General features: G+C 41.4%; 1 protein-coding gene across 3 annotated transcripts in view; it reads right to left on the bottom strand.

Moving 5' to 3' along the window:
* CUX1 (cut like homeobox 1) overlaps positions 1–17,555 on the bottom strand; it is a 380,489-nt gene that overhangs the window by 64,000 nt on the left and 298,934 nt on the right. The window contains exons 21-24 of one of the 3 annotated variants that reach the window (XM_054008636.1): positions 15,378–15,680; positions 13,402–13,464; positions 9,642–9,830; positions 4,221–4,485 (exon numbers count right to left, since the gene is read on the bottom strand). The exons of 1 other annotated variant lie outside the window; for it this stretch is intronic. In XM_054008636.1, coding sequence (XP_053864611.1) covers positions 4,221–4,485; positions 9,642–9,830; positions 13,402–13,464; positions 15,378–15,680 — 820 coding nt within the window. The remainder of the gene's footprint in view (positions 1–4,220; positions 4,486–9,641; positions 9,831–13,401; positions 13,465–15,377; positions 15,681–17,555) is intronic. One more of the 3 variants, XM_054008637.1, reaches the window with a different exon arrangement.

The raw sequence follows: 17,555 nt of genomic DNA, 5'->3' as shown, positions 1-17,555 counted from the left end.
ATGAGCCCAGTGTGACTTCCACCTTATTTTTTATTTATAAATTGCATTTCAGAACATTAATAGCCACATGACAGGCAGTGCACTCCACGGGAATTAATGCACTCCACATATGGGTAAAAGTCACCTAATGTTCAACTTTGTGCTTCCTACAACATGAAGTGTGTAAAAATCACCCAGCAATATACATGTCATTTTATTTGAGCTTCCCATAAGGAGTTTCCCAATGTCCTGGATCTCACAGGGAAATGAAATGATGTGTGGCCTGGGGTTTTACTTAGCCTTGATAACTAAATCAATTATATAATTGTAATTCGACTGTGATTAATATAATTGTTTATGACCTCAGTGCATTCTACTGCAAGATATGCCCCGTGTTCCTAGATAACAAGAAGAAAGAATCTCAGCGCAGGAATAGTGTAGACACAGTAACAATTTAGAGAAAACTTTGTCAAAAACAAAAATACCACTGGTTTTAATGAAGAAGCGCTGCCTTGTCTTTCAAGTCACAGATGAAAAACCCTCTTCATGTTTGCGGCAAGTTTTCAATAGAACCTTAAACTTCTTGCAGGAACTAATGTACACTGGGAAGAACACAGACTAGCAACAGAACACTGCTGGAATGTCTGCTTTGTGTTTGAAGCTAATGACATTATTGACTTGCTTCAGAGACAGTAGAGTACTTTGGCAGTAATTGCTGACACGGGTTTTTTCAGGGATTACGGGTTTATAAATTCCCCTCAGAGAATAATATTCACCAGACTGGGGACCATAGGTAGTAATATTAATTTGCTATTAACATTACTTCCATGCATTCTGTGTTTATTACTAGGCTTTATTTACTTCTTATAAATCTCCGTTTACAGGCAGTGATCCAAAGCACACTGCTCCTGGGGTGCTCACTGAGTCAGGAGAAGGAAACGGATAACTTCGTGTCTGTCCACCTAAGAAATATGTCATTTAAAATACCACAGTTCCACTTAAGAAAGTGAATCACAGAAGGCTCATTGAACATTTGGCCACAGTTCTATTTAGTATGGGCTTGTTTGATGGATGTACAAATCCCTGGAATTGATCCCCAACACACTAGGTCTGGAAGTCAATCAAGCACTACATTAACTAGGAGACAAAGTCTGTACAATAAACAGGAACTGGTGGCAGCAGCTAGGAAATTCTGGACAGAAAGTGCCTAATCAGTGGAAGATGAAGACCACTACATTAACCACACCCTGAAGACATTCTTCAGTGTTATTCAAAATATGAGGCTATCCTGGGGATTGTGTTGGAGTTCACTATACATGTTTTTGCACAATTTCCAGTATCATACATAGACATTTAATACAGTGATGTTTCCTGCAACTTTTATAAATTAAGTTGAATGGAGTTTAATAATTTAATAGCACTGGACTGATATTCAAGAGAACAGGGTTTAATTCTTACCTCTACCACAGGCTCGCTAGGTGACCTTGAACAAGTCACTTAATCTCTGTGCCTCAATTTCCCATGTGTAAAATGGGCTTAATACTACTTCCTTTCTTCCACCCTTTGTCTGTCCCACTATTTAGAATGTAAGTCATTTGAGGCAGGGACCATCTCTTAACATGTATTTGTTACAGCATCTAACACATTGGGGTCCCAATTTCAAAAGGGGCCTCTGGGAGCTTCTGTAATGCAAATAAATACATAAGAATAATATACATCTGAGTGTATGTGCCGAGTCTTGAGCTCTGGAAACAAACAGAAAGGTGTAGATGTGTTTGTGGATACAATGAAATCTTTTCTGAATATTTAGATTTCAAAGTGAAATTCTCTCTCTCTCAGGTATTTCCACAGTGCCTCTTGCTGTGACATACACGTGCCAACACACATTCTTTACACAAAGATGGATGTGAGGGCATATTCTAATGCAACAACAGTTTGTGGAATGTGTGGCATAAGCCATATACCCGAAGGATAAGCATTGCAGTAACACGATTCCTGAGACCCCGAATCCATGACAGCAAGACATTATGAAAAAGGTATCAAATTCAAGAGGAACAGTACACAACGGCTTGTAATGGGTCAGACAGCAGTTGTATGGGAGATATAAAACCCACAATGCAAGCTAAATTTGAAAATGGGCTCTTGATACCTTTAAAATACGACAAACACCACATTCTTATCTTTCAAGATTCCTTATAGTTAGAAAGGGAACCCTCTTCAATTCCATGAATACATTTCTTGTACCATCTTGTATATATTAATAAATAATACAAATAATAAAGATATCTAACATTCACAGAGCACCTTTCTGCTGAGGCTCTAAAAACACTTCACAGACATTACCTCAGTTCACAAAACCCTTGTTAATATTCTTGTTTTTCAGATGGTGAAACTGAGGCATAGAGTAGTAGACCATGGCTTGATTTTCAGAGGTGCTGAGCACTCAAAAAATCCCACCGACTTCAATCAGGCCATAAACGACTTGCTCACAGTCACACAACAAATCAGTAGTGCTGACTAGAATCCGAACTCCTGATTCCATGCCCTGTGTTCCAACCATTAGACTATGTTGCTGCCTCACTTGTACATATTTTATTTTGTCTGTAACTGCAGGACTATTCTGAATTAATGTATAGCGTGGTGTGGCTAAATGTGCTGATCGATCATGACTTGTCGTGCTTTCTCACAATGTGCCTAACAGAAGACCTCATGATAATGAGGAAGATAACACATGTCACCAGTGTACTCTCATTCATCTGTATAAGTGAGAACAGCACATTTTGCTGTCAGGCTGAAGGGAACATATTTACATAGGCATTACTCCAACTTGTGTATAATTGCTATAAGTGAGAAAGGGAATAGATGTCTGTATTTGGAGAACTTTAAACTAAGATGCGGTATTTGCAGTGCACACAAATCAAATTTGACTACATTTAAGTACAAGTCAATGTGACAGAGTAGAAATGTTACCACCTACTGGTGACTATATTTGTTATTTTCCTTTGCCTACTACTGTATGTTCTATTTCTTAGCTCTGTTATTAACAAGGAGTCTTTTTTGTGTTCACAATGGCCTCGGAAGTGGCAGAGAGGAGCTCAGAGGGAGAAATCTTTTAAAATGTGAATTGTTTGTTAAGGTTTTTCAAACTGTCCTATGATAATCAGGGACTGTTGATTCAGAAAGCAAGGGATTCAGGCTTGTATGTTTTCTTCTACCTCTCAAATTATAACTGTTATATTGATCAGTGCCAATTTCTGGGACAAAAATGTGTTAAGATGGTGAGGATTCCTGATCAATTCCTTTCAGACAAAAACTGAGTGTGTTTATCCAACTCCTTCTACTTCTCAGTGGTCAAGCTGTTCAAGCACTGAGTCTTCAGTGGTCAGAAACTACTCAATGCACCAATTTGTGGTTCTTTTTAAAGGGAACAAAGGATTAAACTGAGACTCTAATCTCATTTCATTTCAGGATGACTCTTGGCATCAAGGATTTATCATAATAGTGTAATAAATTTACAGCCAATTCAGACATCATGGTTGTCACTAGGCTGCACACCATGGCCATTTGGAACTTCATGGAGACACTACACATTGTCCTGGTCCCAAATCACAGGTCTCTATACCTTGAGCTAAAGGAAAATCTCCTTTAATTTTCAGCACTGTAGGCTAACCTATGACAAAAGAATAGTTCTGATTCCATCCAATAGAGGGCAGTAGTGTACACACTATCTGGTAGACTACTATATGAATTATAAATATCCATAACAGTGAACCCTTTTAGTTTAAAGTCCCACCCCAAGACATATCAAATCAAAATGCAGGATTTCACACAGACAAGAACTATTTAAGTCAATATGTGGGGTAGGGATAGCTCAGTGGTTTGAGAATTGGCCTGCTAAACCCAAGGTTGTGAGTTCAATCCTTGAGGGGGCCATTTAGGGATCTGGGACAAAAATCTGTCTGGGGATTGGTCCTGCTTTGAGTAGGGGTTAGACTAGATGACCTCCTGAGGTCCCTTCCAACCCTGGTATTCTATGATTCTATTTTTATTCCCCAGGAATTATTTTAAAACTGGCATATACTGTTTGCACTATCATTATTACTATAAACTCCTTGCTAATGAGACAGTCCCTTCTGTATCACTGCCCAGCACTAGTTAAGACCAGATAGAAATAAACAGCCTTTTAGGGCTAGAGTATATATTGTGCTCACTGGAGATGCTGTGTGGGACATGTACTGTACCTGTAATTGTGGAACCAGTTGATCACTGTGCTGGTTTTCAAGTTGAGTTGTGTAGCGAGTTCCTCAATGGTTTTTGGCGATGGGTATGGCTTTTGCTGATATGCTCGTTTTAGAGCTTCTTTCTCTTCTGGTGCCAACACTACTCGTGGTTTCTTTAGCTGATGCTGTGGCTGTGGGCTGGCTCCCTGGCTATAGTCTATTCCAACTGAAGAGGGCTCACAAGGTTGACTATCACTAACTGAGCTGTGCCGTCGTTTCATGTAGGCTGAAAGAGAAATACAGAAACGTGTAAACATAAAGTCACCAAATACAAAAACTGCAGAGTAAATGCAAAGATCCCAAATTGTGAGCTTGGGGGGTTGGGGGGAGAGGGGTGCATGCTGGGAAGGACAGAGCAGGAAGGAGCAGGAAATGAATTCTGGTGTGGATCTGAAAAGAGACCGCAAGAGAAGGCAGAGGTGGCAGGGAAGAGAGCACAAACTGACCATAAACCTTTCTAAGTTTTCCACCCCATTGGTGAACATGTAAGATAAATAATGGACTTAAGTTAAGTGTGGTGCATAGTTCTAATGTTACTCAACAAAAGTCTGAGTATTTTAGGAGTATGACATTTTCACATACACATTCTGTTAGGACAGTTATGCTGCACTGCAACTGAAATACTCTGTGTTTCTTGGTATTTAAAGCTTCCTACTGGATTAAATTTAAACTACAGTAGTTGATAAAAGCTGAAATCACAACCATGTTCCAACACAAGATGGCGCTTGGAACTTGTGGAATCCTGAAATTTTGCCTCAGCCCTAAGGAACAGTTCAGAGGTTTGCTGCTTATTCCTACAGATCTTGTCTTAGATGCATACACTGGAGACAAATTATAAAAAAGAAAAACAACCTACATCCCCTTCCTTTAAGCAAGATTCTTTTACAATACGATTTGATGGGTACTGCTGCTGTGTGCAGGTAGCTCAGTTAGGTCAGTGATGGGAATCTGAGCAATTCCATTAGGCGCCTTCATCCTCACGGGGAGAGGGGTGGTGGTGAACCATCCTGTTAAGTTCATTGAGGAAAGAAATTTGGCTAATGATGTCATGGCCTTGATTGACTCGCAGTGGGTGGAGGGAGATGGGATCAGAGTCATGCAAGAGCATTGTCGAGGAGGCCTTTCCCTTGCAGTGAGAAAAAAGCACTTCCAGATGAACTTGATCAATACAGTGTTGCAGTGGCCTGATAAATACCTTTTAAATATACATCTATCAATCTTTCGGAGCATAGACTCATGCCATAGAGATTTGGAAGGTTGTGAAGTGGGTCACCTGAGCCAGCAACAAAGTCTGGAATAGGATGCATAGATGATATATAAAAAAAGGACAGGCCATCTTGAGCTACAACTCAAGTTTTCTGGGTATAGAGCTCACCCTCCGTATAGTTCCAGGGAGCTGCTTTAATAGAGTACCCTTTTCCTCTGCAGGACTGCCTGGGCCTTTAGTGTCCAGCTCTGCTTTGTCATTTCGCCCTCTACACTGGTGGTGGATCTACTGGGACTGTTACACAGTCACAGGAGTATCAAAGTGAATGTTGAACATACTGTTTAACCTTCCTGGGTACCTGAATGGCCAACATTTTATTTTTCCCCAAATATGACGTCTTGCCTGTTGGATTGCCTACTGTGCAAGATCGCTGGTATGGAACAGGAGTGTAAGAAGCTCATGATCCATCACTCTGCTGTGTCATATATAGTCCTGCACCCATTTAAGAAAGTTATATGCAGTGTAGTTGTAGCCATGTCAGTCCTAGGATAGTAGAGAGACAAGATGGGCGAGGGAATATCTTTTACTGGACTAACTTCTGGTGGTGAGAGAGACACGTTTTCGAGCCACACAAAGCTCTTCTTCAGGACCTGAGACTGGCTCAGAAGCTCGTCTCGCTCACCAACAGAAGTTGATCCAATAAAAGATATTACCTCACCCACATTGTTTATATAAGAAAGTTATTTTTAAAGGTTATTCCAATCAACCAAAGCTATATAGGATGTTTCAACCAGTGGGGAAAATGGGAAACAGTTAGTGGTAAACAACATATGGGGCTCTACCTCTGCAGACCCTGAGGTGCAGCTAAATGCTACAACTTGTAATGCTGGCAATTAATATGAAGAAAATGATATTATCTTACATTTACATAAGAACGGCTGTACCGGGTCAGACCAAAGGTCCATCTAGCCCAGTATCCTGTCTACCAACAGTGGCCAATGCCAGGTGCCCCAGAGGGAGTGGACCAACAGGCAATGATCAAGTGATCTCTCTCCTGCCATCCATCTCCATCCTATGACAAACAGAGACTAGGGACACCATTTATAAACGGTCTTTGGAGCCTTTTGAGATTAAAGTGTTTTACAAACTTCTACTGATACGCAAACTAGACACAGGGCTCCCTTCATTCACCACTGTAACAGCCAAAAGAAGGGTGAAGAATGGTATCTGCTCATTAGAACACTGCAACACTACACAGAAATTTAGGAGACGACACGAAGGAGAAGAGCACATCTAATTAAAAATGTACAAAATTTGTGCTATATCCATCTGAAGCTGCCAGAATTTGGTCAGGTCACTGGGCTTAACACCCTCCTCTTATGCAAAAAGATCTTTAATGAGTGGTCAGATTCTCTTATCCCACAACCAAAAGATGGCACCTCCAGCAACACAGAGTTTTCAATCTTCATTCTGGGACAACAGCTCAGGCCAAACTCAAGAGGATGAGCACCACTTCCTGGAGAACTAGACTTTCCTGGGAGGTGTTCCATCCAAGTGCAGACCTGCCCTCACTCTCAATGCTGTCACTGTGAAGCAACAACTGCTAAGTCTATCTTTCATGAGACAGGACTAAAGAAACAATGATGACTTACAGGGAGCCCCACTGCAAAAAACCCTTAACATCCACCAGCTGGTATTTTTTCATCCAGAAGAGGTTATCAGACCATCGCTCCACTGGTTCAAGGTCACATATTATGGCATCAGTCAGTGCGCTGAACCAGATTACTAGCTATGAGTGCTGCATGAAGCACTCTAGATGCTTTAAAGATGATTTGCAAATATTATTTTAAACAATCTTAATTCTAAGTGTATGTGGTGAATATACACAAGGTCAGGGGAGATTTCAGCACATTTTCAAATAAGGAGAGACTCAAATCAAAAGGCAAGTTACAAACATCCCTGAGTTTTGGAGGAGTTTGGTTTTGGATATAGTTTTGAATTTTTTCATTAACCAATACTTCATAATGACCAAAATCACTTCCTAAATCCAATCCTTGGGAAGGTTTGGACCTGGATCCTTGATGTTGGGCCCAGTTCTATTCCAGGATTTTACCACCTTTTTCCTTGCTGTCTTTATAGCCCCAGCATTGCCATGTTCCCTTGGCGAGTCTCCCCAGCATGCACTCAGCTGGAAACGGCAAGCCCACCCCCCAACAGCACTAGAGCCTGCCTACCGGGGTAAAACAGAGCCCTTTTTAAATAGAATTCTTATCCTACCTGGTACTGAACAAGCTTATGAAATGATGGGGAAATATAGAAAATGAACATTTCTCCTGTCAGGAGGCTTCAGCACTATTCACTGCGGAGTGCAATGTTTCCAGCAGCATGCACAGTGGTGTGCCATATGCTGCAGAAGCTAATTATTCAAAGTAAGGGAAGTGGGGGGAAGGAGTCTGATCTTGGTGGGTCTGAAGACCCCTCCTAAAAGTTGATTTAACATATGTTAGAAGTCTGCTGAACTGTTTATATAGGGCTTTCATAGCATAAGTTTCAAACTGATGGGGGGGGGGGTATGCTCATCTCACCTTTACCATAACTATCAATTTATTCCTCTGATAAAATGTGGGAGAGGAATAATTGGTTGTAATGTTTCATTGGCAAAAGAAACCATTGCAATGTTCTTTCACTGACACTATCTGAATGGAAAGTTCCATTGTTGATGTGGCTCCAGGGTAATTTAAACGGTTGAACAACAGGACCCGTAGCTGCAAGAGAGAACTCTGGAGTGAATACAGGGCTGAATTCACTCCCAGAGCTCTGCTACCAGGAAAGCACTTACACAGTTCAGAAGCTCAGCTGAGGCCCTCAAACAATTTACAGCCTTATCTTTATTCAGGGACCTTTCCTATAGCATATGTATTGTGTCGGACTTTGATCAAAATCCAGTTTAGAAACTCGTTTCCAAAGGAGGCTGTCAATGTTACTTTTTAATTTTTGTTTGTTTGTTTGTTTTATTCAACGTTGTACAAGATAATCTTTTAGGAATGTTACAAATCTAACTATTTGGCCCATTTATTTTTGCTCTGTTTCTAATGCAGCAGAAACCATCTCGGCTCCCTTTAGTTTACAGTGCTAAGTGGGAAACCTGAGAGGATTCTGCTCCCAGTGGAAGACCTCATGCAATTTCTGATGAGATATTGCATTGTGCTGTACTACCAGAAGTTACTGTAGCAGGGATGTGTTTCTCTTATTCACTTTCAACAGGAGACTACTAGCTCTCCTGTAAGCCCCTTAACTGCAATTTTCAGTCTAACCACAAAAATTCTTCATGACATGTTAGTGTTACTGTGAAATCAGTCAACAGTAGCACTTTAATGCAGAGGTGCACTATCATCACCCAGGATAACTAGCTGGAATGTACACAATTCTGCACTCAGCTAACTGCTGCTAGAAGTCAGCATCTGGAACTTGTGTGTTGTAGAATCATGTGATCGTACTAAAGTGGCTATTTTTGTAATTGCTATTTCTCAGCAATGGATTCAAAATAAAGAAAAGGATCTGAAATCCACAGAACATGTTCCACAATAAAATTGTATATAACAATTTAGAGACCTAATAGATAAATGTTTTTGATCTAAGCAGATGAGGGGAGCTCACTTGAACAAAACCAGAACCACAAAGGATACTAAATTAAATGATACAAATGCATCTCAGAATCATTTTAAATCACTACATTTATCTTTCCTCCTGGTGATCACCAGTGTTAGACCAGCAAGAAGTTCCCTCAGGAATCACTGTTTACTCCCTCCATCCCAACGTCTGGGACTGGTTGTGGTCCTAGTAATGAATATCCTGAGCCAGTTGCCATTCTCACGGTTCTCATTTGGTAAGGCAAGTTATCACTGATGCATTAGGGCAGCAGTAATTAATTCTATAGTGAATCTAGAAATGGCTTCATGACACTGGGCATTCAGGATGTTTTTTTTTTTTCTTCTGGAGATATATAAAAAAAGCAAAGCTAGCATCAAGTTCGGCAAACAGAAAGATGCTGTGAAGCCCTTTCCATATCCTTCAATAATGCTGGATCAATATAACCTATATAATACTCATGGATAATTTTAAAAAAGGTCCATTTGAAATAAAAAGATATGCATCAGCAATCTGCTGCAAATTACCTTTTTTCTCCATTCGCTTCATATCCATCAATTTCTCCACATTGTTGGGATCATTTAGCCACAGCTGCATGCGGACAAAGGGCTCCCGTCCCTTCAAACTCAATTTGTGCCAGGGCTTTGGGCGAGCCAGAAGGTCTGAGACCGAGCCTTGCGTTAGCCCTAGGATTGTCTCCCCAAACAAACGCTGACCTAATAAGAAATCAAAACTGAAATGTATTCATTCAGCTAAGAGGCAAATCTAAACTAAAAAGATAGAAGAAAACAATGCAAAAGAAAGGCTAGAAGGTGGAAGGGGACCAAATTCTTTGAAGGAGTAACAGAGCTCTGGTGTATATATAATCACTGTCAATTATTCTTACTTTACACTTGCCTGAAAACCCAACAGAAATAAAAGAAAGAAGAATAGCTCTTCCCCCATTAAAGTTGGAAATTACTTAGTTTTAGTTTAGTTGTTAGGGTCTGATTCTGGCAAGCAGGGGAGCTCAACACCTTTTGGGATCAGGACCTTATAATGGACATAATGTGCAAAAGTAAAAAGTAATAAGATTTTAAAAAGTAAATCAAGCTTTTAACTAAGCATTCAACTCCAGCAAAATTACTACAGCTACTTAGGTTTTATGAGGGCAGGTACTATAACTGCTTCCTTCCATTAAGATAATACAGACAATTCCATCAGTGAAACGAACGCTAATACTGTACACCTCTCCTGTTCAGCAACATTCACAGACACATGCAAATACTTTCCATTTTATAGTGTTTTTACTACTATTGTAAACCTAGCAATTGCAGGTAGGCACAGTTTACGAAATGTAGTAAAAGTGTATTTTTGTAACTTTTATGTAGTACTTGCTCTCAAGAATTCTGTACTTAAGCCCTGTTTCAAATGCTATGCTCTCGCATGGTGGCAATTTGTATGTATTTTGGAACATACATACTTTGAATGTACACATAGTTATTGTTCCATTTATATGTTTAAGATTTAACTTTGCAGTAACTACAAAAAATGTCCACAGCACTCGAAACCAGGCCATAGAGTTTGTTTTCTAACAACCTTCACTTAATGCTTTTCTTGAGCAAAACGGTCTGGATATGCGATAGCTTTTGCTACAAAAGAGAAGCCTGCAGTCATCTGAGTCAAACACTGATTTCTGATAGTATTTTAACTCCTGTATATTGTAAAGGTAATCGGAAAAGCTTTTTACCTGCTAAGACTTGGCCTCAGGGTCCTGTGTCTGCCCCCCAACAGAGTATTTTCCTTCACGTACTCTAGGTGTAAGGGACGTTACCCAGTGGTAGTCTTGGGTCTATATGACCTAAGCACCTTGAAAATTTCGCACTGGCTCCCTTTTTTAGTTTACTGATTTATTGGGGCAGGTGTGTGTGTGTGTGTGTGTGTGTGTGTGTGTGTGTGTGTGTGTGTGTGTGTGTGTGTGTGTGTGTGTGTGTCTCCTGAGGCATCCAAATGAAGGGGCAGACGGGCAAGGATTCAACAGAAGCTTGAGGGAGCTGTAATAAGAGGTAGTCAGAGGAGGGTGTGGTCATGGGTATATAGAGCTGGGGTAGGGTTGCCAGGCGTCTGGTTTTTACCCAGTCAAAAATGGACACTGGCGGCTCTGGTTGGCCCTTAAAAGTCCAGTCAGTGGTGCAGTGGGGCCCGGGGCTAAGGCAGGCTCCCTACCTGCCCTATCTCCACATTGCCTCCAGAAGCAGCCACCAGATCCCTGAGACCCCTAGGTGCTGGGTCGGCCAGGGACTGGGAGGCTCCATGTGCTGCCCTGTCCCCCAGTGCCGGCTCCACAGCTCCCACTGGCCAGGAACCACGACCAATGGAGCTGCAGGGGACGGCGCCTGCGGGTGCAAAGGCAGCGTGCACTGTGCAGAGCCGCCTGGCTGCCCATGTGCCTAGAGGCTTCAGGGACCTGGTGGCTGCTTCCTCGGAGCCGCGGTAAGATCTGCTGGGATCCCACACCCTCTCCCACACCCCAACCCCTTGCCCCAGCCCGGAATCCCCTCCTGCATCCTCGGCCCCATCCCAGAGCCCACACCCCCAGCCAGAGCTCTCACCCCTCTGCACCCCAAGCCCCTGCCCCAGCCTATCCCCCCTCCTGCACCCCAAACCCCTCATCCCCAGCCCCATCCCAGAGCCCACCACCCCAGCCCAGAGCCCACACCCCCTCCTGTACTTTGAACCCCTCAGGCCCTGCCCGGAGCCCTCTCCTGCACCCCAAACCCCTCATCCTTGGGCCTCCCCCAGAGCCTGCACCCCCAGCCCAGGGCCCACACCCCTCTCATACTGCAACCCCATGCCCCAGCCCAGTGAAAGTGAGTGAGGCTGGGGAAGAGTGAGTGATAGAGGGAGGAGGGATGGAGCGAGTGGGGGCGGGGCCGCAGTGAAGGGGCGGGGCCCGCCTGTTCGGTTTTGTGTGATTAGAAAGTTGGCAACTCTAAGCTGGGGAGGGAGAACCCAACATCGAGTAAGTTGGACATGGCCTCTGTGTGCATGTTACTTTGTGTGGAGCCCAATATTACCTAAAGTTGTCCCCCTTCTTGGCTCTTACTGTGGAAATACAGAACCCTAAACTCATACTTTGGCAAGTAAGTAGAAGAAGTAGTGATTTTCAACTACATTGTTTTAAAATACATTCATTTTTCATTTTGTACCCGTCCATGTACAGGTAAACCCTGATTAGCAGAAATTCTGAAAAATCAGACTAAATGCCAGTTTTGGTTCATCTGCATTCCAGAGTATATCTGTACCCTGGTACAGAGTGGGGATGTTTTGAAATAAACCCTCTATTTATCTTTAAAACTGCCAATTAGTTGAAACTTCCAGAATGAGTATTAGCACTGTAACCTATTTACAGTGGTTCCTCTTTAAATCTTTTCAATTGTCTTTGTAACTGAACAACATTCCCTTAGTATTCCCAGCAATCTCTTAGTATGCCCAATACTACGTATGAAAAGTTAGAGGTCACTGCAAATATCACATTAATGTTACGTGGACGGCAAAAGGCAAAACTGAAATGTTTTTATTCCGCTGTGTTTATTCTACTTCCCTAAGTACAACCATAAGGGATCAAATACCTGGTTTGAAAGACTGTCAAGCTAATGGGAACCAGATTATAAATCACTACCGGTAGGGAGCAGGTGTATCATACACCATATACTCAAACAGCATTTGAGGAGTTGTATTTTTTTTAAATATAGATTTCAGAGAATTTGCAAAGCCCAGGCCATTTAGTTTGCCCCATCTTTACTGCCATTCGGTAGCCACAAGAGTTAGCTTTTGTATTTAGTGACCTACTTTTGTTGTGACTGTTATGGAAAATTCTTTACAGTATTTTGGCACTTTCTGCAACCCCCCCAAATTTAGGACTTTTTGGTAGCTTGTTACATTTTCTCCCCTCTGTGACAATGTGATGTGCTGCCTCAGTTGGAAAATCCTTATTGTGCTACAAACATCTCCCTGCTGGCAGTGCTAGTACTGGTTGCTAGAATTGTTACTAGTGTTTGAATCCAAGAAAGCCCATGAGGGAAGACCTTCCAAACACAATCCAGTTTAATGAGTCATGTGACCCAAACCAGTTTCACTCTAATGCCCTCTTTAGTGGCTAATGGTTTTTTGAACTACTGAGCCACTAGGAATTGGCTGAGACAGGTTCATGTGGCCCTGCGGCCTAAAACAGAAGCCTCAGCACTGAGTAAATCTGGCACTTCAGCACAATGAGGGCAAAAGGAGACATTTAAACTTGTTCCACACCTAATGCAGAGTTTGGGGCACATTTCCTGGCTCTTCTGCTGCTTTTTAGGCTTGTCAGCCACACTGTAGGAAAACAAAAATCATGGGGAAAAAAAAAAAAAGACTAAGTAAAAATGGCATCAAAATAAATGTAAACAAAAATACTTTTCAAACCCTCTCTGGAACACCAGAGGAGGAACAGTACCCAATAGCATTCTGAACAAAAAACGAAGGGCCTGATCCTACAAACCCTTACAACCATGTGTAGAGTTTACTACTGTGAGTAGCTCCATAGAGTAAGCACTCTGGGTCTGACTATACAAACATAAGCACGTGAGACGTTCCCTCAAGTTTAATGGGACTTGCTTTCATGTATGACTTTTTGTAGAGGATCTGCCTAGAATTTTTTTTAATTGAATGTGAGTGACACTAAAAAAATAATAATAAAAAAAGAGTAAAATGGGTCTTACTTTAGTCTAAGATGGTAGCCGCTGTTATTCTGCAACTGACTGAAAAAGGGTCATATAATCTTGTTACAGTAGACTTAGCAGAAGCTGGGTATATTAATGCTTCGAAATGGTTATAATAATTGAGACAGTCTGAACTGTTTAAGCTCCTAGAGAAAGGTTGGCCCTTGGATTGAAAAGGGGATGAGTACAGGGAAGGAATGACCAAAAGCCTCCTCATCAATCTCTTTTTAAACTCACAGGACCATAGTTTTCTCTAAACTTTAACTCCAAGAGAGGCCTCAATATCTAGATCCCCAACTACACTTTTCGGTTTGAAATAAGCAGCCTCCATACACTTATACTAAGCATTCTTGCCTCATGGTAGATGCTGGCTGCATTAAGTGACAATCAGAAGTCTAACATTTGTGTATTTGTGGCACCTTAGAGACTAACAAATTTATTAGAGTATAAGCTTTCGTGGGCTACAGCCCACTTCTTCGGATGCATACAGAAAAAGTGGGCTGTAGCCCACGAAAGCTTATACTCTAATAAATTCGTTAGTCTCTAAGGTGTCACAAGTACTCCTGTTCTTTTTGCGGATACAGACTAACACGGCTGCTATTCTGAAACCTAACATTTGTGTACGAGAGGTGCTACAATACTCTGCCCTTCTGTACTGCCTTCCACCCGAGAACTTCAAAGTGCTTCACAGACATAAATGCATTAAATCTCCCAATACCTTGTGAGGAAAGAAAGTATGAAACAGACACATAGGAGGAGTTACTGACATACAGGGGTCACAGATTAAGCCACTGGCAGAGTTCGGAGTATAACCCAGATCTCTTTGGCTCCCTTTCCTATACCTTAGTCAACTCCTCACATTTCCCTTGACAGTACTGTATATTATCAACCACATCAGCAGTGCATCCATCTAGTGACTCCATCCTGATCCAGAAAACTGCTCTGCAGACAAGGGCAGTATTAGCTTTACCGGCCCCATCCACTTCCACATACCACCCTCTTGTGTTTGGATTCTCCTTCTCCACCTCTACCACATCCATGACATCCCTCCTTAACTCCCATCTGCCTGTAATGCTCCTCCTCTTCCAACCCTTTCCCTCACCTATGTGCAAAGCTCTAGGGCCCCTGGTTACCATCTCTACATGGACAGGGAAACCAGAAGCTGGAGGTGAAGTACAACTTCTCAAGTGGAGAACTGAACCGTAGAAATTTTGATGTTTGAAGAGCCTACAGGACTCAGATGACTGTGGACAGGAAACTGGGGATGGTCGTCTGCTTGGTGGGCCAGGTGTACATGTACGTAATGCAGAAGAGTGACAGAGTTACAATTTTGTGTTTGGAAGTAGGTATTTAAAATCTGGAGGATATTCTTTATCAGATTAGAACAATTTCAAAACAGATTACATTTTAGACCTAAACAGTTTGATACGGTCCCTTTAACATACTTTCTAGTAACATACATTACTTATAAAAAAGCATTAATACTTTGTTTTATTTCATTAAAGACATTAGAACAAAGCAACTTACCAAGGTTGTTGTCTGTTAACACCTCTTTAACCCTCTTCGTAATGCCATATGTGTCCAATTCAGGAGAGACAGCAACCAGTTCTTGAATGCTAAGTGCTGAATGGCCCGAGAGAGGCAAAGGTGTTGTCGACTGGGATTCAGAAACAGGTGGCTCACTTGATTCTTGTGGTTTGCCATCTTTACTTGTCTCTATAGCAGGACAGGGTTGCTGTACCAATTCAGTCAGACTCTTTACTGATTCACTGGAACTCATGGGAGACTCAGGAGCAGGACTGCAACTGGCAGAGGTCTTTGGAGTGCTTTCTGTAATTAAAAAAGGAGAAAAACTGACTATAGCATAATTATCTTGCAATCAAAGCATTACAACTACCTTCCTTCTCGTTTATATTCTACATACTTTAACAAATGCCCAGGTATGCAAAAAGTACAGCAAAATGCTGCTTTTAAGGGCTAGGCTACTGAAAGGTTTCATTTTAAAACTACACTATTTTGTAATTTTACTATTTGATTCATCTCTGTTTTTTCAGAGAGGCAGGATATATAAGTGCAACAGAAAAATAAAACTAGTAATTAATTAAGGTTCAATATTGTGGAGGGCTGCAAGAAACTCACTTGGCTATAAGATTTCAAGGTATTGTCATCTGTGTCATTTTCTTACAAAATATTGATGTGTCAATTATTATAGAGGAATATACTTCATAAGTAAACATGGTGTTTGAATGCAATCACAATAAAATGGGGGTATTGAAAACAATAAAAGTCTTAACAATAAAAGCTTTTACCATACTGTATTTAGGGAAGTCTTCCTGACACATTCACAAAAACTGCTCTCTCAACCAAAGTAATTGAATTTTTTTAATAGTTTATGAAAGATGCAAAAGAGACAGACATAAAAGGAGAGCAAGTTCTATATAAATCTTTAAGGCAGTAAGAGTCCTACAAATCTAATTTCTTCTCTCTGCTCACCCCCGACTCGTCATACAATAGAATATAAAACCCAGCAAATGTTATTTTTGTATCAGGAACAGTGAAGGAATTGTACTGTAAATTTGCCCCGATTCACCCATGCGAGGGACCAATCTGGCAGATCATCCATCTTGTTCACTGTACACTGTCAAGGATGGCATGAATTCCCTACATGATAAACAGATTTCTTCTCAGGTCTGTGTCCTTTAACCCACATCAAGGTCAAAATTATGGCTGCCTGGCTAATAAACTGCACAGCAATGGTTCAAGTTCCTTCTAATTTTGTCCCTTGTGCCACTTAAACAAATCTTAGTAAATAAGTAGAGCAGCTGCAAATTTCCTATGCAATTTTCCATACATGTACTGCAAACCACACATATACAGTACAGTAAAAACCAAAACACCTCACAGAGGACTAAACAAAAGCATTCACCAGTGTCTGTTTTTTTCAGCCTGCCACTGCAGACATCAAAGGTAAAACAACATATCTCTCGCCTATCACTGAAATGTAGTATGTTGTTGACAGAGTGGATTAGTTACATTTTTTTTTTGTTTATTTTTACATATCAACAGCCTCCTGGGATTTTGTTTTTAAGAGGAACCAACCTTTTTATTTACTCAAAAAGGTAAGAATATCTGAATCTGATTTTGGAATGCAACACAAAGGAAAACAACTGGTCTATTCTAGGAGCACTCAGTGTATCGTGATTTCAAACTACGTATGATACACACACACACACGTCCGCACACACCATAGATTTTTAGATCATCTAAAACAGGTATGACTTTTGTATGCACACCCCTTCTAAGATCATCATTACACTATATGCTGAGAAAAATAACGAAAGGTTGAAGGATCAGGTACACAGCTTTTTAGTGCAACATTAGAGATGAGAAATCAAGTACTCTAAAGCTGGAGTCTGCCTGTGCAGGGTTGTGTCAGCTGCAGGGGTGCTGGAAGAATTTGTACAGTGGGAGTGCTGAGAGCCACTGACCAAACTGCAAACCCTGTACATGACGGAAACCATTACTAGCCAAGGGGGGCGGCAGCCCCCCTAGTTCCAGCACCTATGGTCAGCTGAGCAGTATGTTTCCAAGAAGGCGGCTTGCCTTCTTGTACTGTAGAATATAAGCTTTTATATAACCTCGCACATTCACCCCACAAAAAAATGTCTATTCTTTATATGGCTGTTTTCAAATGTGAATTGAATA

This window comes from Malaclemys terrapin, chromosome 18, assembly GCF_027887155.1.
Source record: "Malaclemys terrapin pileata isolate rMalTer1 chromosome 18, rMalTer1.hap1, whole genome shotgun sequence".
Classification (NCBI taxonomy): domain Eukaryota; kingdom Metazoa; phylum Chordata; order Testudines; family Emydidae; genus Malaclemys; species Malaclemys terrapin.
Note: the sequence above shows the minus strand (reverse complement) of the source record. Positions and strands in the feature narration are given on the sequence as shown.